General features: G+C 42.3%; 1 protein-coding gene across 2 annotated transcripts in view; it reads left to right on the plus strand.

Moving 5' to 3' along the window:
• LOC144818609 (alcohol dehydrogenase 1-like) overlaps positions 1–22,695 on the plus strand; it is a 293,232-nt gene extending 270,537 nt beyond the window's left edge. For both annotated transcript variants that reach the window (XM_078676205.1, XM_078676206.1), the window contains one exon: positions 16,139–22,695. In XM_078676205.1, coding sequence (XP_078532331.1) covers positions 16,139–16,163 — 25 coding nt within the window. In that variant the 3' untranslated portion in view covers positions 16,164–22,695. The remainder of the gene's footprint in view (positions 1–16,138) is intronic.
• The last annotated feature ends 261 nt before the right edge of the window (positions 22,696–22,956 follow it).

The raw sequence follows: 22,956 nt of genomic DNA on the forward strand, positions 1-22,956 counted from the left end.
TCTATTGGAGTTTTTACGGGAAAAGGGTCTGTGTGAAAAAGCACGACTGAGTTACTCTAACGTCTTGCGTTAGATTTATCGCCTTACCAAACGTTGGACGCCATGTAGTGTAGTTCCTATATTCCCAATAGGCTCTGCGCATTGGAATAATATAAACAGCAGTTTAGACGTAGGACTGAGGTCATCTAGGTCTCTACTGACTATATTAGACTTAATTAGTTTTGCCAGCTAGCTCAGAGGTCACTAGAAACTTTCTCGAATAAACAAGGAGGAGTTTAACTTCCCTGGATAGACAAGAAGGGATTAGCTTCTGACAACCATAAAATATGACAACTTTGCTCCCTCAAAATAAGAGTGTATCTCTAGAGTCGTGTGAAACAATAGACAGTTATTTCACTCAGTCAATTGTGCATACTTAGTTTCACCAGAGTGCAGAGAAATAGAGAGACAGGCGTTTTCAATAAAAGGTGTTATTTATTGAGCAGTCTTCTTTCTCATGCAAGAGAAATGAATTGCCACAATTGCAATACTTATAGTAAAGTAAAGTGCGTACAGTAAAATGAGTATTATAAAATAATACTGTAAAAGCATCGATATGGTTTCTTAGCCATATGATACTTTAAAATAGATAAATTATATACATACATATATACATTGACTAACGTACTCAACTGGTGCTTCTAAATACGCCTACCCCGGTGTACCTGACCTAAGCCTAATACGTGGGAAGGAGTAAGTAAGTAGCAGTTTAAGTTAAGTTGGGTTTGCCAAGAATCTGAGTCAAGAATTCTCTTTAAGGGTTTAGTCAGCTCCATACCTGGGTAATAGAATGCAGGAGGTCTGGTATCTCTCTCTCAGGACTCGATATCCCAGTAACCCGCAAGGGTATCTGGAAACACCGGGCTGGATTTCTCGGCTGGAGAAAAAGACAGCGTCTCTCTCAGTGTGTCAAAAGGGAGGGGCGGCGTCCGTGGGCTCTCGCATCAGCTGGGCTCTCGGGCAAGTAGATAGCCGCTCTGCTCCAAACCACCGTGTGTTTGCTTAAGGCAACGTTGGTATATTTATACCTGAAAGGTGCCGGGTTTGACGTAAGGTTGGACATAAGACGTCAATAAAGATGTCACCAAGAACTGGCCGTTCTTTCAGTGCTCGCAGGAGTTCTAGGACAAATCAAAACAGAAGCAATGGGGATTTCCCAGGTTGCTGGAGGTTTGCTTTGTTTAAAGAACGCGTTGTGCTCTCTAGGAGTCTGGGGAAGTAGCCTTGCTTAATTTGGACTGCATGGGCTACGAATAAATATGGATATGATTCTTATGCCTTTATAAGGATATTGTTTATTATAGCCATATAAGGACATACATTACGAATATCAAATTAGGGTCCTAGATAGAAATACAACAATTTCTTTTCAACTGCCATGATGCAATTTAAATCCCATGTGCCACTGTTTGGCCATCTAATCACAATTTCTAAATATTTAGTGTAACCTTCCCAAAGATCCAAATACAATATGGCACCAATTCCATATTTTGTATACATGAAGTAACCAGGAGCATCCTTCGGGGGGACTGGTACAGGTTGTTCCAGTAACCCCTTCCGGGTACCCAGTTTACACAATTTAGAAAACAAAGGCATTTCGTCAATATATAAAAAAATTACACTTGATAACTTGATATACCCTGAGTATCAGAGTACAAACATACCGTTTTCTAGAAACCTAGAACCCATCTTGACCGTGTTATGAAAATCAGAACCCGTCTTGACCGTGTCCTGAAAAATCAGAACCTGTGTTGATACACCTCCAGCAGTACTCACCGAGGTGCAGGGAACTTGAAGACCTTGAAGACCAGGTCACTGGACTTGTCGCGCTGAGATCTTGATCAGGGACTTGTGGGGGGTTCTGAAGACCTCGGACTCAGCAACTTCACAAGGTTCGGCTCTGGGTCGAGACTTCCGCTGTCGTCCTCACCGCCTCGTGTGGATGGTCAGGCTGCGGCACGGTCCCTCTTCGACACGAAGGAGTTCATGCAGGAACACCCTGCAGTGTGCACTTGGAAGTCCGTCGGTGTCTGGAGAGACAGGTTCGGGTCCGCATCACCGGCGTGTGGGGAGAAAGGGAATTCCCTGTTCGGACGCCAATTTGCTGTGGTATTTGCTGTGGTAAATATTTTAGTAATTTACCTTGATCTGAATTTCTATAATATAAATAAGGTCAAGCATGAAGAGCAGAGTCTGTGGTGGTTAGAATTCAGGGTCTTTATTCAGTAACTCGAGTTAAGGGAGAGCTCCGACACCTAAGGAGGCTCAGGAATAGTCTCTACTTTAATCAATAACAATACAGTATTTATACATAGAAAAGAGGAAGGAGCTTCCCTTGAGCAAGTTTCAGTTACTTGTGTTGTAATCATACAGAAGTCATGGCAGTAGCGACGTAACAGTGTCATATTCGTGAGGCAGTCACGGCAGAGGCAGAGTGTTTAGAAATAACCCTAGGCTGGTTTCTTAGATAAGAGCGAGAAATGGTCGTGGCAGGATGTCTGGTGTTATGTCTTAGCAAACAGGAGCTGGTTTCTCGGAATTGGTTGTCGTGTCTTGGCAAACAGGGGCTTACTTCTCGGAATCGGCCTGACCGTAAGAGTATGTGGTTACAACAGGGGCTCGTTTCTCGGAATCGGCTTGACCATAAGAATGTGTGGTTGTAGTAAAAGGAAGAAATGTGTTGTGTGCAACCTTATGTTTATGTGCCCTGGGTTTTCTAGTTACCATCATGATGAGCTCGGGACGTGAAAGAGAGGGTGTATAATGGGACATGAATAACAAAAAATATCCATTTTCCAAAATAGTATCAGTCTATTTACCGCCAGCATTAGGTAAAGATGCCCTTGTGGAACTGGGCCGGGTGCTCACAGATCTTCCGGATGGGGTCTTGATATTGGGGGAAGATTATAACATGACGATGAATGACTTAACGGATAGACGCCCAGTACGACAGAATATGCGACCGAATGAACTAATGGCTGACTTCACCACGGCGTTGGGGCTCACGGACGTGGGGCGGGTGCTACAAGGTGACCCTATAGATTTCACATATTTCTCCAGTGTGCATGGCAGCCTGTCCCGGATCGATTATTTTTTAACGTATGCTGCCTCAGTGGGTAATTTTAGGAGGCCCAAGACGTACCCTAGAGGTCTATCAGATCACTCCCCGGTAGGGATAGATTTCACACATGGGGCCAGACAGCAGAGTCGTACCATAGTCAATAATCCGTGGTTACTTAAGATCCCTGACATACGAGAGGAGCTCACTAGGCAAAGTGGCTACTTTTTGGAGGAAAACGTAGGATCCGTAGACTCAGCACAGACGATTTGGGAGGCATATAAAGTAGTTATAAAGGGGCATGCTCTCTCTCTGAAAACACGATATGTAGCAAAGCGACAGAAGGTAATGATGCGGCTAGAGACTGAACTTAAAGACCTTGAATCTGAGTATGCGTTCCGTCCCTCGGAGGTGTCGCTACATACACTGACACTTAAGAGGGAGGATTATAAGCTGAAAGCTCGGGAACAAATGATGGCGACGCAGTCAGCTACCCATCATAGACTATACGAACTCGGTGACAGGGCAGGTAAGACACTAGCCTGACTGGAAAAGGAGCAGGGTACGAGGTGGGTGCCCGAGGTTGCAGACGCCTAAAGGGGACATCGTGTCCTCCCCGGAGGACATAGCAGAGACATTTGCGGATTATTTTGAGACATTATACTCGCCCTCAGCAGTATATACGGCTGAGGAGTCGCATCAGCTCTTAGAGGAATGCATGCTGCCTACGATATCCGCTGAGGATAGGGAGTCCCTAGAGGCAGATCTCTCGGAGGACGAAATCAGGGCGGCCATAAGTCGGATAAATTCTGGAAAGGAGATGGGACCCAACGGTACCCCGGTGGAATTTCTTAAAATGACAGCCACCCAAATGGTCCCGCATTTGAAAGTTATGTACCATGAAAGGTGGGAAAAGGGTGCCCTCCCGCCAGATCAGAGGTTGGCAAGTATAGTTGTTATCCATAAAACGGGTAAGCCGGTGGAAGAATGTTGTTCCTACAGACCAATCTCATTAATTAACGTGGAGGCGAAGGTTCTAGCGAAAGTACTTGCCACACGCTTAGGGACGGTGATATCCTCCCTAGTACATCCCGATCAGTCCGGTTTTATGCCGGGAAGGAATACAGCCCTTAATATCCGTCGTCTACATAACGTGTTGGCCCGACGGGAATTTCTTGAAGAAGACGCAGTTATACTGTCCCTAGACGCCTCTATGGCCTTTGATTCAATTGAATGGTCCTACATGTTTGAGGTATTAGTTAGGACTGGATTAGGCCTGAAATTCCTGAGGTGGGTACGACTACTCTACACAGACATAGCTGGACAGGTGAGAGTGAACAACTACACGTCTAGACAGTTTTCTCTTTGTAGGGGTACCAGGCAGGGCTGCCCTCTGTCCCTGCTATTATTCGCACTAATGTTGGAACCCCTGGCGACTTGGGTCCGAAAAGATGTCATGACTAAAGGGCTGAGATGGTCCCCGGATTGTGAGGACAGAATATCACTATATGCCGACGACAGTGCTATACCTGGCGTATCCCTATAGATCCATTCGGGTGGTCTGAGACATCTTTATCAATTTTGGAAAGTATTCAGGATATGCTATTAACGGGGACAAGTCAGTACTGTATATGCTCCACGGGCAGGTTCCCCGTCTTCCTAGAGACTGTGCTGTGGTGACTGCGACAGACGGTTTTAAATACCTGGGGGTCTTTGTTACGCCAGATTCAGCTCTTTTCTATAACAGCAACTTGGCGCCCTTGCTCGCGCGGCTGCGGGCGGACGTCCAACATTGGAGGTACCTCCCCTTGTCATTGATTGGCCGGGCCGCACTCTTTAAGATGCTTGCCCTTCCTCGCTTCTTGTATATCCTACAGAATTGTCCGACTAAAGTTCCAGATACCTTCTTTACGGCGGTGGAGGGGGAGATACATACGCTATTGTGGGATGGGGAGCTCCCAGGATAGCGCTCCAAAAACTGACGAAGGGGTGGTATGATGGAGGAATTGCGCTGTCCGATGTTCGGCTGTACTATTGGGCCTCGCAACTGGCTACGGTAAACAGGTGGAAGTATACCCTACCAGATGATCCGGCGTGTGCCTTGGACAGACATCAAATGGACGGCGCTGGCTATCTCGGGGTGCTTTACTCGTCACCACGGAGTAAGAGGCTTGTAGGACCCATTCAGCATACCCTGCAAATATGGAGACAGGCTAATTCTCGCTTGGGCTGGTCAAATAGACTCACTAAGATGACGCCACTATGGTCTACACAAAAGCTAGGTATGCTCTGTCGCCATCCAGGGTTCAACAAATGGGACATGATCGGTATCTCTACGGTAGGAGATCTGATCAAGAAGGGTAAGATCCTTCGGTTCGAGGAGCTGCAGAAAACGTACCAGTTGGCACCAGGTGAAGTTTTTCGCTATTTACAAATCAGACATGCCTTGATGGTGGCGTTTCCTAGCTGTGAGGATATACCAGAATACTCCCCCTTGGAAGATCGTTTATTAGACGGACAATTGCATACCAAGGCAATTTCCCTCACATATAGAAAGCTCAGTAACAACATGCCAGATACCTTTGGGCAGCTCCGGGAGAAATGGGAAAGAACTAGGACCAATGGAAGAGGAGGACTGGAGGCAAGCGTTGATGTCCCCGAGAGAGGCTGCCATCACACTTGGGTATCGCCTTATACAACTCCGAATACTACATGGCTCATACTTGACTGGGATTACTCTGGCGAAGATCGGGTCTAGGTCAGATGACCTATGTTTTAAGGGATGCAGGCAGTCAGCCAGTTTCTATCATATGGTTTGGAAATGTCCTAAGGTGCAAGACAGATGGGTCAGGATTGTGACACCTCTGCGGTCCGCTCTAGGTAAGACAGTTATGCTGATGCCACGACTAGGTCTGTTAAACATATGGGACGCTACGGACCTTACGGAGACGGAACAACAGTTTGCAACGTTAGGATTCACTTTATTTAAGAGCGAACTGGCTAGGGGGTGGGGTAGTGCCAGGCCGCCGGGGGTAGCAATATGGAGGGGGGAAATGGATAAATGTATGGTAGCCGAGAAAGAAGTGTTTATTGCACGTGAGTGTCCAAAGAAATGGGATAAGAAATGGGCCAAGTGGAATATATACAGAGGAGAACTATGTGTGTCCCCATCGGTAGACCTAGAAAAAAGGGGGTTAGAGAAAGAGAGTGAGAACTGTGATATACCATGTACCGAAAATATTGGTCACTGCAAAGGTCACTATGATTGGTAATGTGAAATAACTGTATCAATGTCAATGGTCCGTCATTATTACAAAGTTAAAATAAAAATATTAAAAAAAAAAAAGTTTGGTAAACTTCCCTGCTTTATTTCACATGAAAGTCATTATATTACACCAAAAGCACAAAGAGTAAGTATGTAACTATCCCTGATATGCCATTCCCAGTACAGTTAATGGGCTGCATGAGCACTCAGCAGCAGACCGGTAAACGTGCCTGTTGCCAGACGTTAAAAAAGTAGTCAGTCTCCTCCAGAGGCAGCCAGTAGAGAAACAGCTAAGAGAAGTTGGTGGTAGGCAATGGTGGAAAGAAAGAACGGAATCTGAAAGGAGCAGACCATTAAAAGCTAAACAACTTATGGTAAAAGATGCAAATTGGACTCTTAAACGAAAACTCCCAACATGTAATTCCAGAGAGAGATGGTAGGTAGTCAGTACTCCAGTTTCTAAACGATTCTGCAAAATAACACTTCTTGTGGAAAATCTGCCAACATCCCACGGCCAGTTGTTCGTCAGTGATATGCCATATTTTTATTTTCTCCTATTATTTGTAAATCCTGTTCTATAAGTGTGTGCCCATGTTTCTTATTTGAGATTGAAAGCGATGCACTGTTCTTGTGAACTTGTCCTGCATCTGTGGTGCAAATTTTGCCACCAAATTCAAATCATTCTGAAGTATATCTAGTGAGCCAGCAATCGCTTATCCGAAATCTGCGTACTGCTGCAGCCAGAAACACATTGAATAGCGGTGATAGATTTAATAATCTAGGTCAAAAACTCTTTAGAGATCTGTACAAGGGAGCACAAAATGACTAGATCCCATTCTTGTTGAAGAGACCTGGGTGTGTATTATCTAGGAGAGATAGGAGGAGAAAGACAAATATATTGCCTCTTTGGACAATATTTCGGGTTTTTGCCAGGTCGACAGTGCCCTCTGGTGTCAGGAGAGATGATTTTCGTGTAAAGTTTGTATTTTATAAGTGTGAAGGTGGAAAAGGATGGGCATCAGCAGGTTTCCGAATAGCCTTATGTATAGATTGAAGAGCATAGGGGAAAGCATAGACCCTACGATACAGCTTGTGAAAGAAGGAGGTGTTTGAAAGATAGTTTTCCAGATTTACACGAGGGGAATGATTGGCCACATTGAATTTAGACCACCTCAGGACTGTGCTGCTGTTTCCCATCCACAATTCAATGGTATTCAGTAGTCTGGTGTGCTTTAACGTATTGAAGCTGCTGGCAAGTTAAGAAGTGTGAGGAAACATTCTCCTTTGCCTAGGATGAACATCCGTATGTGTATCAAGGGATGAGGCACTTGCAGAAGTTAGACTCTGTGCTACAGCTGGATGTGAAGCTTCATTGGTCACCACTGTGGACCTTATTTCCTTTGATGATAAGCGTGAAATTGTTTTGCAACACAGCTATCTAGAATTTTTGCAAGAAAAGGGAGAGCCGAAGTTGCCTGAAATTTGACCAATCGTAAGAATCTGCTCCTTGTTTTTTTGAGTAATAGGATGATTTGGTTAATTTTCAGGGCACTAGAAATTTAGGGGTCAGAAATGGAATAAGTGATGAGCTGGGCTGATATCTTTTAACATCTTTGTTGGCAAGGATCTGGGAAGCGAGATGATGGTTTAAGATTTGCAATTGCCTTTATCATACATCCTTGTAATCTTTTCTGGAATAATGACCTGATGTGTGTTTACATTCTAAGACGTTAAAGAGTATGTCAGAACAATCTGAGGCAAAATCAACTTTTAGAAGTCTTATTTTGTCAAGGAAGAAGGTCAAGAGTTTCTAGCAGTTCTCCGCACCTTTGGAAATGTCAAGATAGATAAGAGGGTTGGCTTTCTTTTTGACAAGTTCAAAAAGATGATTGGGGTGAATTGCTCACCATGTTTATTTCAGATTCCACAAAGAAAGCCTTGGACTCAAATATGAGTATGTAGTTTGCTTTATGGTTGGATCTTAGATTTGCAGGGTTTGTAGAAGATGGCTTCTGCCCCTAAATTCCCATAGTAGTTTCCTCTCTTCGTATAATTCTCTGGAGAGCCATTGATAAGAGTTGTTTTATTCTGCCTTTTTGATTTAAGGGAGGTAAAATCATCTGCAGCTTCAGTCATGTTAAATTAATAATTGTGTAACATCATGGTTGTTTCAAGTTCCACTCTGAACTTCAATACGTTTGTAGACGTCTAAAATTACTGTACAGAGCTGCTGGTTGTGTCTTAGAAGTTTCTTACCCAGATCTTTGGTTTCTCATTTTGACCCATAACACAGTATTGAGGCAGGTAAGGTTGAAAGGTAGCAGGAAGGAATCAAACTAGTCCCCTGGAATTGGGTTTTCACTGTTGATGATGTCCTTTTGGTGATTGGAAGGCCTAGTTTTGAACCTTTCACATGTGTGGATGGTACAGAGTTTTTCAAGATCATTGGTTTTAGGTCGGATCTAAAGACCGCTTTATCTGTCTTGCCAGCATCATGTTTTTGAAAAACAAAAATGTCACCTTAAAAATGCATGCATATAGTAGACTTTTTGTCAACCCTCTTTATCAAGTGAGCTGCTCAAAAATCACTCAATTGATGCTCCATCCCAGCACAGTACACAATATAGAACACTGAGTCAGACCACTTCAACCATTGGATAGCTTCACTTTCAATAGCTGCATTGCACTTGTGCACATGTCCACCTTATAAATAAAGAAGAAAATGTCCCCAATGTTTGAAGGCAATTGTTTACACTCCTGCCCATTTAGAAAATGACCCCCCCCCCCCCAGGGTGGGCAGAGCCCCCGGGTGGGGCAGATCATCTTGATGGGGAGGGGGGCATGCGACCCTTCTCCCAGGGCATTTTTAGTCCCTGCCCATATACCTCATACCCCAGGGTTGTATTTTTTTTTAAAAAAGAGCAGAGGGGTGCAGTACCCCTCTTCACCTTGTCTGTTAAGGAACCGCATGCTCCACTCTCCGAACTGATATTGGGATCAGAAATCCCATCTCCTGGGCCCGAAACTTAACAGTGTCCCGCGGCACCCACCCTCAGGACACTGTGGTTTATTGCCGGGAAGAGTGCGGGCAACCCTGCCCGCACCCTCCCAGTCAGGGTTCGGAACTTTGCTTCCTCCTGACGAGAGCAGTTAAAAAATGATGCTCCAGTCTGGGTTCGAGTAAAGGAAGTGCCTCCTCCCACCATCACCCAGTATGGTGCTGGTATGGGAATCAGCTGTGACAGAGGGGCCCTTTGGCTCCCACCACCATCCCCAACGGTTCCAGCAGTGTGGGTGCCCCGGGTAGGCAATCAGAAAAACTATGTTTAAAAAAAGACTCACAAACATGTTGGTTTATCTTTCTTAAATAAAACTCTATTGAACTATTTTTATTATTCATTATTATTAAACATTACATTGTGTGAATTACTGAGTCATACATTTGATTAAAAATATTGGTAATTTTTGGACAAAGATGATAGATCTGCTTTTTATATATTGATATGCTCACTCCTTGGTATAGCCAATAGGCCCACTTTTTATATTTTGGTGTTGTGACTTTTTGATAGTCACTAAGTATGCTTGAGTGAGGCCAGGATCTGTGAGATCAACCGCAGGCTGATCATGTGAGGGAGACTGTGCACTGTAGGAAGAAGGTCTGGAGATAGGACCCAATCCTCAAATGACTGAAGGTCAAGTGTGGTGTGGGGTTGTTTCCCTGCGAGTGGTTGGACTGCAGCCATCCCCATGCTGCCCACAACTAAAGGCCGTGCTCAGTTTAGGATTGACATTACTTATGGTAATAAAAAAACCTAGAAATTCACTGAAAAAACTAAGATTAAAATGACATCATATTTAGGTGTGGTAATAATATCTTACCTTCCATTAAAAAAACAATAGAAATTCATTGCAAAAAAACAAAGGTCAAAAGTACGTTAGAGTTAGGTGAAAATATCAGTTACAACATACTATTTTGACCGAACAAAACCACTGAAAGTCACCAGGCATAGTTAAGTCAGGTAACTATAACTCTGGCCATAAAGTAACTAAACTCGCACCCTCGCCATGTACTGCTTATTATCTCCCATATTACATCACTCGGGACATGCGCTATGACCTCATTGTTAACATCATTGCAAGATTTGAAATGACATCTTTGACAAGACTGTTGAATGAAAAACCTTTGGGTGGTTGCATGGAAGATCCCATGCACAACCAATGGGCGACCCTCTTGCACAGCTTTGTGTTACTTTGGGTTACAATCCAATGCAAATCACAAATTGCATTTGACGATGATGTTCATTCTCCCCTGTAGCGCAAGTAGAAAAACACATTTAGAAAACTGGCACATTGTGGGGAATATGTTTGTCAAAACAACCAAATATATGAAAAGGCATCCTTTGTAGCCTTTATAAAAGAAGCAGAACTTGCACAAAGGAGTCCTATCTAAAGTGTATTAAACTGCCCAACATAGAAAGGGAAATAGCAGGTGTAGGAAGAAGCAGTGACCTCGAAATCGCATCTGAGATTTCAACACCTTGAACACCCATACCAGAAAAGAGACCTCATGAATGATTGGTTAATGTCCGTAATGATGCATGTGTCATTCATTTAGACTCTAAAAAAGAGTATATTCTGCCAAGGGCAGGGTCAACCGAGAATATAATCACAGATGTTAAACATGTACCGGGATTAATTTATTTCCATCGGGGATAAAGGGGCATAGGAATGCATGTTTGGAAGAGTAGAAATGGGTTGATTCCTCAATTAAACAACTCAGGACTATGGCAGTCTCATGGGAGATACTGTTACAGAATAATTGAGAAAGAGACCCATAATCCTGAGATGCTCTAAGCTAATTAAGGAAAGCCTATAATAGCCTATGAAATGGAAAGGGTTGGGAAAGTAACTTTCTGTAGAAGAAGCTATATCAAAAAAAATAGAAATGGGGAAATGTGCTAGTGTAAATTTCGGCTAAGATGTGCATGTTCTAATTCCCAATGCCTTCAACTCTCATTACATTAATAGTCTATAGAGCAAACTGATGAAGTAAAGCTTTTATGGTCTTATCTAACACCCATTAGAGAGTTTCATTTCAGCATGCTATATGCTTCAAATAAGTACAAACACATAAATTAACGAGTGCTGATTCTGACACTTATGAAATGCATTACACGGTGCCTGACTTTTATGATTTTTTTAATCGAATGAAGAATATTGATTGATTGAAATGAATGAGTGCAGGTTCAGTCATTTTCAATAATTCCACATTGGCTTGTTAGACCTGTCAGCCTTAGGGTGGTCTTCCCTCAATCTTTTTGCCTACTTACCTCCAATTTTGGCTCAAATTTATTTTTGTTGACATTGGGACTCTGTGCACTTTACCACTGCTAACCAGTGCTACAGTGCTAATGATCACTCCCCTAAACATGGTTTGATTAGCATATTCCTAACTGGCACATTTAGGGCTCGATTATGATGTTGGTTGTAGTTGCCTCCGACCAACACCGTCGTGGTCTCGGGACCGACCAACCTCCATTCGGTGGTCCTGACACCGCAATTACAATGCAAGCACACATGGTGCAGCCACATTCTCCCATTTATCTATGGGAGCTTGTGCTGCAGATGTAAACCAGCCTTCGCACAAGCTCCCATAGAGAAGTGGGAGATTGTGTTAATCCCTTCACTGCGCGGCAGACACCTCAAGGTGCTGGGTTAACAGGGGGGGGCACCATAGGTGCCTCCTCGGTCCCTGACCAGAGGCTTTAAGGAGAAGGAGGCCCTGCTACGGCCTCCAAACTCGCTTTCCTACAGGCTTTCCATGTCGGAAAGCCTGGCATGGAAAGCCTGTTGGAAACCGGCCATCGTAATCCCTATGGCAGAAACGTCATCCATAAGGATTCCGATGGGCTCCTGGTGCCTGTTGGAATCCAGTTGGAATGACCACCTGTTTAAGCTTCGACTGTCTAGATTGTAATTAGGCGGTCAGCAGTGAAAACGATGATAAGGCTCGGAAAGCCTCCGACCTGAGGTCGGAGGCTTTCTGACATTCATTGTTATAAGGCCCTAAATGTACTTCTAAGTCTTTTACAGTGGTAAACCATATACCCAGGCTATGTTAATTAAATGCTACCAGTGGGCCTGTGTCATTTATTGTGTCTTCCACTTAAGTAGCACCTTAAAACAAGCCCCGGGCCTGCCATTGCAGCCGGAGTGCAGTTTTAAGCTGCTATGTCAACTTAACATTTAAACTCTGTTGCCAAGCCTTAAACTCCCCTTTTATTACATATAAGTAGGCCCTAGGAAGCTTATAGAGCAGGGTGCTGTGTAAGTAAAAGGTTGGGCATGGATTGTTAGGTTTTACATGTCCTGGAGGTAGAACACTCACAAATTCGTTTTTCACTACTCTGAGGCCCACCCTTCCCTTAAGATAACATTCGGGATTCCTTATTACAATAATTAGCTATAATTCCTAATTGGGAACAGGAGATATATCACGTTTGGTACCTATGAAATTGTAATGATAAATCCTCTTTAATGGTAAAGACGTTGTTTGTAAATTACAATTATGGATATACCACTTTAATAAAGTTGCCATTTTGCTGCTCTGAACCCTGTCTTGGGTCACATGACTAGGTGTAGCTGACAGACTTTATGAACTCCTCCCAGACAGTCACACAATAGAGGGATTAGGTGAGCCTCAATGGGCCATCTGTTGGCAGAATGGTGTGACAGAGCTGAGCACAGCCACACTTACAGCCGAATAGCCTGTGCTCTGCCTTTACACAAAGTGAAAACAACTCTGTATTGTCACTGCTGCCAGCTTGGAGCTAGGACAGAGGAGTTAGAAAATGCCATGCACTTCAAAGAGCAACCTCTAGAAACTTCTACCACATGAACATACACAACAGGAATAAAAATAGGGTTCTCAGACCCACTCTTCAGTTCACTTTCTGGATCTGTTGAAGGACTCTCAGAAGACTGCCTGCTTCTGTGGCCTGCTCTGCACACCACAAGACTGCTTTGCTGCATCTGGGAGGACTGCTTTGCTGCCTGGAGTTCTCCTTGACCCTTAGAAGCATGCCCTGCTGTTTTGAGCCCTGCATCTTCACCTAAACCCAGAACTACCAGAGTGACTCCAAGGCCTAGTTTGTTAGCCTCCTTTTCAGAGCCACAAGAACATTAAAGGCTCCCACCATCTTGAGCCCACACTCGGACCCATCCTGAGTGATATCTGAACCCCAAGAGGTGTACCACCAGTCTTGGACCCTTGGTTGTGTTGCTTGAGGTGCCCAGAGGGCCAATTTCCAAAACGGAGGAAAATTTAGCCAATAAGTGATCTGAGAACCAGGTGGAGAGGTGGCCCAGCCTGTAAACTTATTTTTTCGTGTTGCATCGCCGGTCAGATCGACTTTGCAGCTTCTTTCACCACCATTCTTCTTAGCAGCAACAAATCTGTTTTAATGGTCCTTCACCAAAGGGCTGCGAAGACAAGCAATGACCAGGTTCAATCCACTTCTTGTATCCGAACCGTGCCCCATCGTGGTCTGCCTTAATTTTAGACGTTGACCTAGTCTCGCGCAACTAGAGTTTCGCGGTTGGCACTTTGAACTTTAAGGCACTTGTTTCCTCTAAAAACTTGAAAAATGCATAACTCTGGCTCTGCTGATTTGATTTCTGTTTTTTTGGTGTCAAATAATTAATTAAACTTTATTCTATTTTTCTAAATTGGTTTGGCATGTTTCTTGTGTTGTCTTTTCACTGTTAGTGTGCTTCATAAATACTTTGCACATGCCTAAATGTTAGGCCTCATGGCTTTTTGTGCCAAGCTACTCCGAGTTAGCGTGGGTTCATTTAGTGACTTCTTTGGTTCACCCTGCCAGGGGTTGTGGCTGTTGCTTGGCCAGGGCTCTCTCAAAGATTGAGACTGACTACATTAATTACGCTTTGGATCACTGTCAATATGTGTAATCGCATCATGAAAAGAATATAAAAGATCTGAAGATATTTTTTAAGCAATTCTTGCAGAAAAAGGTTGAGGCACGATTCAGCAGTACACCTGTCTAGTACTCAATCATGGACCAGAAGCACAGGAGTCTTTGACATCTTTGAGCTAATTTTCCTAAAAAGCTGTATTCGATAATGATATTGCTTTGTTTACAAGCTGTTAAATGCTGAGCTTTAACTTCTAAAGATTTGATGTTATCTCTAATATCTAAAGCGCAGAATCTTGTCTCAGAACCTAGAATCCAGCTGTGTTTTAGGGGCCAGAATTTGAAAACCAACATCCTGTAAGAGAAACACTATAGTTCAACCAAAGGTTCATGACAAAATAAGGCAATTATTCCAAAACGATTAGCCACAGCAAAAATAAAAGGAAAAAAGCAGCAAACGTATGCCAAGACCCTTCAAACAATTTGGTTTAAACTTGAATTTAGGACAGATCATCTCACCTTGCAGGTATATAAATGTATTTATAGAGAGTGCTGTGCCTGGTGCACTCACAAGCCACCAGTTACTCTGTGGATTTCAATAACACATGTAAAACGATATTGGAGGCACCTACAGTACCACATAAAATAAGTCTCACATTACTCCATGTATATTTTAGTAAAAACTAATGAAAAGAGGGAGGCCCCCTGCTAATGAAGTAAAAGTTCCTTAAGGCAGAGCTACATAAGTCAGTGTAAATATTTAAGGCATTATATTACGTTTGCAAACTACAATCTTTTGTCATTAGAATGTTGCTTTTAAATTGAGTGTAGACTGTATGAGACGCATGACTGTAGACACGACTGGAACAGTATGACGGGGTTTTCTTATTATTGAAATGATTATTAATAAAATATATTTTGTGCTTTTTGGAGATAAATAGTTGTTGGTTCTTTCTTCTAAACAATTCTTCTGTTCTTTATCGATTAGTTAAATGTCAATTGTTCTGTATTATTATTGTTGCCTTAAATTTTTACACTGACTACATTAGTAAAAACCGCAGGGAGAAGAGAGGTTGCCATATTGTCAGGAAGAAACTGTTTAGAACTTTTTGGTATCTTTAGAGGCGTACCATGGATTCCCAACTACGTTTCACAAAATTTTCAAAAGCACATCTTGATCGGATGATATCCCGTTTACAACCATTTTCCCCCTTTACAACCATTTTCTCTGCATCACAGAGTAAGACAATTTTGGGGACATCTTAAATATTTTTTGTATATTGAAGCTGATGATGATTATTATCTTTACGTTTCTCTAGAGAGTAACACATGCGCTCACAATGAATTTGCTATGACTGTGTATATGTATGAAATAAGTGACCTTTTAATTGTATATAAATGTTTTATTTCTTTTATGATTTTAACAAATTGAATAATGTGTAGTTGACTGACTTAGTAACACATGTCGTAACACATGTCTTGAAAAAGTAGGTTTGGCAGCGAAACACATGTTCTTTAGATCCTTCACTGTTTATCACGTTCGTCTACTGCTATTCCTCGGCTGATGAAGGCAAATGCAACCATCAGACCACTTTGTGCATAGTCTTATGTAAAACGTACTGTATTTGATTGTGTGGGGGCTTCCAATATTGTGTTGAGGGTATTTCCTTGTAGCTCTGTATTGATTTCATGGCACCTGAATTATTCACTATGATGTACTCCAGCAGGTTTCAGTTATTTTCAATGCATCTCATTTTATGTTTCTTCTCTGTCATTTCCTTCAATCTAGAAACGAATAACTCCCAAAGCACTTAATTAAATAACTGATTATTTGTTTTCCAGCATCCGGACCATCCTGACATTTTAGGCCACACCTGATGGAGCAGGCCCGATAAAACGACCAATTCTCCACTTTACAATTGTCAATCTATCTTTCCAGTGTTGCTGTGTTCCATGTCCTTAGTGTTAACTTCTGGTTTGTCAAAGTTTTGCAGTTTCAAAGGATGAGTGTATGAGAGAGCTGTGCTATCACTGGACACTGAGATGCTTTATTTCCATCATTTTTTTAAAAAATGCACTCATACTCTTTAGACCATTAAGATTTTAAATTTGCCAATGTGAGTAAAATCATGTTGCAGGATTTAGCAGAGACTAAGGGGCATATTTACGGGAATGGTGGCACAGGGCAACGCAGAAAGTTATCTTGCTGTGCTGCCCAGAACCACAGGGAAAGGGCGGGAATGCACTGTATTTATCAAATATGATGCATTCCTGTCCATTCCATCCTGTGCTGGTGTAGTTTCTGCAGACTAACGCTAACTCAGGCACCCTTGCACCATGGCAGGCAGGATTATTTTTGTGCGGGAAGGGGCACCTTCCTGTAAAAAAACAATCCATGGAGGTGGTTTCCTCTTTTTATGTGTTATGCAGAATACAGCACATAGAAAGATGAAAGACGGGAAGAAATAAAGATATTTCTCCTTGTTACGCCTCCCCTGGGGAGGCGTGAACATTTGACGCATTCCCAGGTATACAAGTCCTTGTAAATCTCGAAATGTGTAAAAAACCATGGTAGTTGCGTGGGAACACCCACCATAAAGCCAATTAAATGCCAGCCTTGCGTAGAGTAAAGCGGTGCAATGATTTGCTCTACATTGCCTTAGTCCAGATTTATGGAGCTAATCCAAACCACGCAATTTGGCTTTGCGAGCTCATAAATCTTACTTAAAGGCTTGTCACACATGTACCACTTTGCGTGGTACAAACATGACACAAGACTCCCATAAATATGCCCCTAAACTCTGGTAGGTGTACTGAAGCCATAATTAAAGAATGAAATAACAATGAAACCCACATTACATTCCCATAGCCCAGAAATATTTGAAAAAATACCTTTTCTCCTAAAAAATAATATAGTCACTGACGAACGTTGTTGTTGCTTACGTGGAGACACATTTTCCATTCATATGCATGCGAGGAATTTGTGGACCTAAATGTTGAATATGCTTCATAGCTATCCTCTTTGTGCCCATCTGTGCATTACACAGTTGCAAAAGTGAAGGTCACCTTTGCCATGCAAACTTCTCTAATAAAAATCCCCTCAATATTTAAATACCTCTAAATTCATGTGTGCCATTTCTCTTCCTAGGGATAAATCCGGTCAATCGCCTCTTACGTTCATTGAAGATTATAATAGACAAGAAATTGATAGAAGCCATTGGCGTTGAACAGGAAATGCACTTATAGTTCATATGCCATAATACAGTTGAAAAAAGATGCTCTAAATATAGTAGCGGCCGGTGTTGTGGAGGAGTGGAGTGGCGGGCAAGGGGGAGCACGGGACAAAATAAAAAAAAATTTAAAAATTTTTTAAACTCACCGGTAGCCGGCCTCTTCACACTCTTCTGCTCCTCTCCTTCAGGCAAAGGCTCCCATCTGGTGGCAGCATCAGGATTGGCCTGAGGTCCGCACATTTGCACTCCCAGTAAGACTGGGAGCCTGTGCTCTCTTCAACCCGGCAATACAACTGTGTTAGAGAGAGCTTCAGTGCGCATGATGGTTTGGCCGCCCCAGCCGTCATGCGCACTAGCAACAGTGCACTTCCACTCCCTCTGTGCATGACATTTCCTCGCCCTGCCCCAAGACTCATCAGGAAAGGAAAAATAAAACGATAATAAAATGTGTTTATTATCATTTTATTTTTCCTTTCCTGCCGAGATGGGGGTGACCCTCTGCCTAAATAAGAAAAAACCCTGTTTACTGAGTCCCATTATATGCCTTAATGTTAGGTAAAGGAACATAGCCTGACATTACAAAGACTGAGGATAATAAAAACAAGAAAAATGGGAAGTGATGGAAAAAACACATTTCACACATCCACTAAAGCACAACATGCTTCTGAATTTGGCCAAAAGGGCTGTTTATAGGTAAATCTCTTTTTTCATCTGCCAAAAATACCAGATTGTTTTCAGGAACAGGACAGCGGGTGTTTCACCAGCACATCAAAGCACTTCCTTCTCTACCAAAAGAAGGTGCTGGGAATTGCTTAAAGCAAACCTCCTTTTCCTAGAGGATAATCCTATACTAGGGCAGGGCTGAGGCATCTTGAAAGAACAAAACCATCCCGCCTACATCAAGATCCTATTTTACACAGTTTATGAAACGCTTGAGTGGTGGAATCCCTACTCCTTTGCAATATACATTTATGCATGTTCATGCCCATTGTGATCCACATGGGTAAAGAGGCGTGAACACACTGATACTGACAAGTTTATTCCTTCTGTCCACTTGGCTGATGGGCGCCAGGTTTTGATTCTGAATGGGGACCTGTAGGCTATGAAAATGCACTGTATTTCTATCGATCATATAGTTAACAACTGTGTTCAACTTTTTGTGTAGCAATTTGGCAATGGCATGTCCAATAAAGCAATAACTTGAAAACTCATTGCTCTCTTATTGATATTGTTTAAATATCTTACTCCAATTCCTGATAGATGGAGTATTTGTGGAAAAATACAAAATCTTTGTTCTAAGTTTTTTTGTAGACAAAATATCTAACACATTTACATTTTGGATGTATGCATTAGACATACTGGAATAAAAAAAAGGTGTGACTGATCTTTTAGCACATATTTTATCAAGCAATGCATTTATTTTACCCGCTGACGCATACTCTACTTTAACCAATGCCTAGTCTTGACACCGTTTATATTGTTTTTAAACAAAAGTTCTTAATTGTCCTTTAAAAACAACTCTCTTTTGCTTTCTTCTACCTTCCTCAGAATGATAATTCAGTCTCGCCTTTGTGATTTAATTCACACAAGCGCACAGAGGTGGCAATGCCCACTTGCGAATACACCTCTATTTGCGAAGTCAACCGGGGCGTCGTATGGACATCTGTACAGTGTGGTGCTCTCCAGACAATAAGTCTCATGCCACCCAAGAAGAGACGCACTCTAGAGAGAAACGTCTATAAAGATACAAATATATACACATATCTAGAGGCACACAGAAATCACGCCATCCTGTTTCAAAGGCAGTAACCAAGTCCGTAATTACAGGAAGTCCATTTCACGTTTTCTTTTCCCTTTATTTTCTAATTCCTTTCTTCTCAATCTATATATAAAAACCAAAGTATGTCTGTTTGTCCTTTATGCATTACTACACCATTCATCCGATCGGAATTAAACTTTGGGAAGTTGTTGAGTACACTCTCGCGAAGGTTTCTGGCAAAAAAAAAAAAAATTGTTAAATATTGGCACCCCGGCCACCCAGGGCCCTCCATAATCTTTCCAATACTGAACGTTTACACTTTCCGGTGTGACTCGCTTTTGCAATGACCATCAACAAAGCACAAGGACAATCGCTGCAAGTGTGTGGACTAGATTTAAAGAATCCGTGCTTCTCACATGGACAACTGTATGTGGCCAGCTCACGCGTCGGAAAACCTTCTGATTTATTCGTCTACGCACCAGATGGAAAAACAAAAAATATTGTGTATCCACAAGCACTCGAATAAAAAAACTGAATTAAAACAACACTTTGAAATGTTTTCCATAATAAAATGAATAAGTTTCGATAAAAATGACACAATGTAAATTGAATGTTATCATAACAAGTTTCCTTAAATTTCCTTTCTTCTGAGAGCGCAGCAACGCGCGACGGGTAAGCTAGTCTCGTATAAAAAACACTGGCAGCTGACACGTGTTTCGTCCTATGGACTTTTTCAAGGTCTAAGAGGTATGAAAGTAAGACCGGCAAAACTGGGCATAATGAACCGGCAAATATAGTGAAAAGGGAGATTCCATTTGGGAGAAGTTTACAATTAATCTGTACGTGCTCATAAAGCGCAGAGGAAGTCCATCTGGATATCAAGAGGGTGAGCACTACGTGTTTAAGTCACCCGGTAAATACACTCATGCATACGGTCCCAAATAGACCTTAGGTGCCTGTTCTGTCTGGCACAAAAATGCCAATGGTCTTCGAGCGTGCAGGAAAGGATAAAAGTGTTGTTGATAGTACCACGGCAACCGACCGATAAATGGGCTTGATAAGCCTGAGAATCGAACGGACTGCAGCATGCATGGAAGCCTGTGAGATGATATTCCATCATAACACTGAATATGAAACCCTACAATACAGCAACCAGTGAGGATTCGAAGCATGGATGTCGATTCACAAAATTGCTAGTGGTAGCAGAAGTGACATCACACACCCTTTCACCCTGGTTACATCCCAGGAAGTGATGTCACAAGATCGTTGACACAGATGGCACTACACAAAGTCACTTCATTGTAGGTAAAAACAACTCTTAATTGAAAAAAATAGACTAAAATATATGAAAATGTATTTTAGTCGCTATCCATACATTTACAAAGCTCCTGTCATGCCAGGAGTGTTACAATACAATGCCACAAGGACAGCCAACTCATACCAGGGGAAGAGATGTCATAAGTGAGATGCAGTGATCGTATTCTAAACATAAATTCATATATAGTAATTTGGTAACCATAACTATCATTATAACTTTATTATACCTTAATAAACCCTGAAATGCCCAACTACAGCCTCAAAACCCCAGACAGAATCTCAGCATGACAAGGCAAAACCAGAATATGGACAGCCATTACTCCATACGCCCAGTGCTGTGTCATAAGAGGATACTCATGAAACAGAGGCTGGCTCTGCATGGCACAAAGGTGTAGGCGCTACTTCTCAGAGCCTATCTGTACGTGTACTGCACAGACCCACCCCAAGGCACAAATGTCCAGTCAAAAAAATGCAGCTTCTCAACTACCACATTATGTCCACTCCTTTGCCATTCTCCCTTGACAACGAACTGCATGCACCGGAAACCTGGGTGCTTAATCTGGAAAGAACATTTTAAGTTTTTCACAGATATAAGGAGTATCCATCTTGGACCCAATACGGCTGGCCTCATGACAGATTTTCTTGGAAGACCACTGACTCTGCAAGTCAGTTGCGTTTAAAGTTCAGTGTAAATACATTTTTTGTGGATGTCATAACAATCTGACATGGATCTGGCTATACTGAATATATGTTGAACACCCTTTCATATACACTGGATGTATTAGCGCTGTTGAAAGCGCATACCAAAAATTGACCTGCCTCATTGCACTTTATTGATAGGGGTTCCCCTAAAGAAAATGTTTTAACAATTCAAGCATTCATGTTATATCCCCGCAACTCATTGCTTGGTTTAGGCTTTCTGTACAAACCCTCTAAGATTTTTGAAAGATTTGCCCTCGGAAGGGAAACTCCACATACTGAGGGACTTATAGGTGGTGGGAGACTGATGAGTTTTGCTAATTTCTGCAATACTTGAGGGTTCAGGACAAAACATTTTCTGTAATACGCTGGATTAGCGGTGTCCATGAGGCAGAATTGGCCAGCATTTCCACAAGAAGCAGAAGTTCATGCAGTGAATCAGGGGTTATTGGGATTACAGGAAGGAGAGAAATTGATCTCTAGGCTATATATGGTGCTCTTACCAAAAGGGAACAAAAAAGTTGCAAAATTGAAGATGCATTGGAGCAGGGATTTAGGAGAGGAATTGACGGAGCAGCATGGGTGCAATGTGTTTCAAACCTCCAGGACACTGACCCAAAATGCAAGATTGTGGTTAATTTCGTTATACATGTATGCACAGTGTGCATGTCACCCCATACCTATTGCATAAAATAAACCCTGCCCTTCCAGAAATATGCCCCAAATGTACAGCAGTGATCGGTGCATATAGACATATGTAGTGGGATTTCAGGGGCATAGCCAGGTTTTTGAAGGTAGTATTTGATAAATTGACCTCTTTGATGGCCATGACTTTGCATATACATCTGCGCCTGCTTGTTGGGTCTACTTTCCAGAAATAAGGTGATAAGGTGAATAAACATATGGCCAAACTGGTGGAGCTGGAATCTGTTGTAGCCCAAAAATGTAATGCAGACGGGGGGATCAAAAAATCAGTTCTGACATGGCAGAAGTGGGACATCAAAGTGATCAAATGACTGAGGGAAGAATGTGGGGTATGTAAGAAATAGCAATACTGCTCTGGTAGTCGGGGTGTCAAATGAGATTTGGTCAATGTTCACCTGGAACAACAAGAATTAGAGAAGAATGAAGACTGAGACTACAATGATAGCATGGACAATGCTAACGAAAATGTAATGTTGCTGCCATGACTATCAGAATGTTGATTTTGTGATATGCAATGGTGAGATGTGTACTGGTTGTGTTCTACTTTACATGCAACTGAAATGATGGAGTGGGCACTCTATGGACATGGGAGGGTCGAATTGGCAGATCTTGAAACTTTTGGCTTTGTTGTATGTTTTATTATGTACAAAAAGCACATTAATAAAATGAAGCTTGTATGCACCTAACTCCGTTTTGCTTGTGTGCAATATGTGTACACCTAAACCATGTCTAACATGTATGCACCTACACATCTCTTGCCTGTGTTTACTTAGGTTTGTTGCACCTTTGATTGTAAAACAGCATAAGACCTCGTAAGATGGACTGTCCCTATCACTTGTGTGTGCCCTTGGGTGACATTCTCAGTTGTATAGTCCAAGCCATACCTTGCCTTTGTGCACCTATCCCCTCTCACCTCTGTACACTTTGCCCTTTTCAACTGTTAAACT

Source organism: Lissotriton helveticus, chromosome 2_1 (genome assembly GCF_964261635.1).
Source record: "Lissotriton helveticus chromosome 2_1, aLisHel1.1, whole genome shotgun sequence".
In the NCBI taxonomy this organism is placed as follows: Eukaryota; Metazoa; Chordata; class Amphibia; order Caudata; family Salamandridae; genus Lissotriton; species Lissotriton helveticus.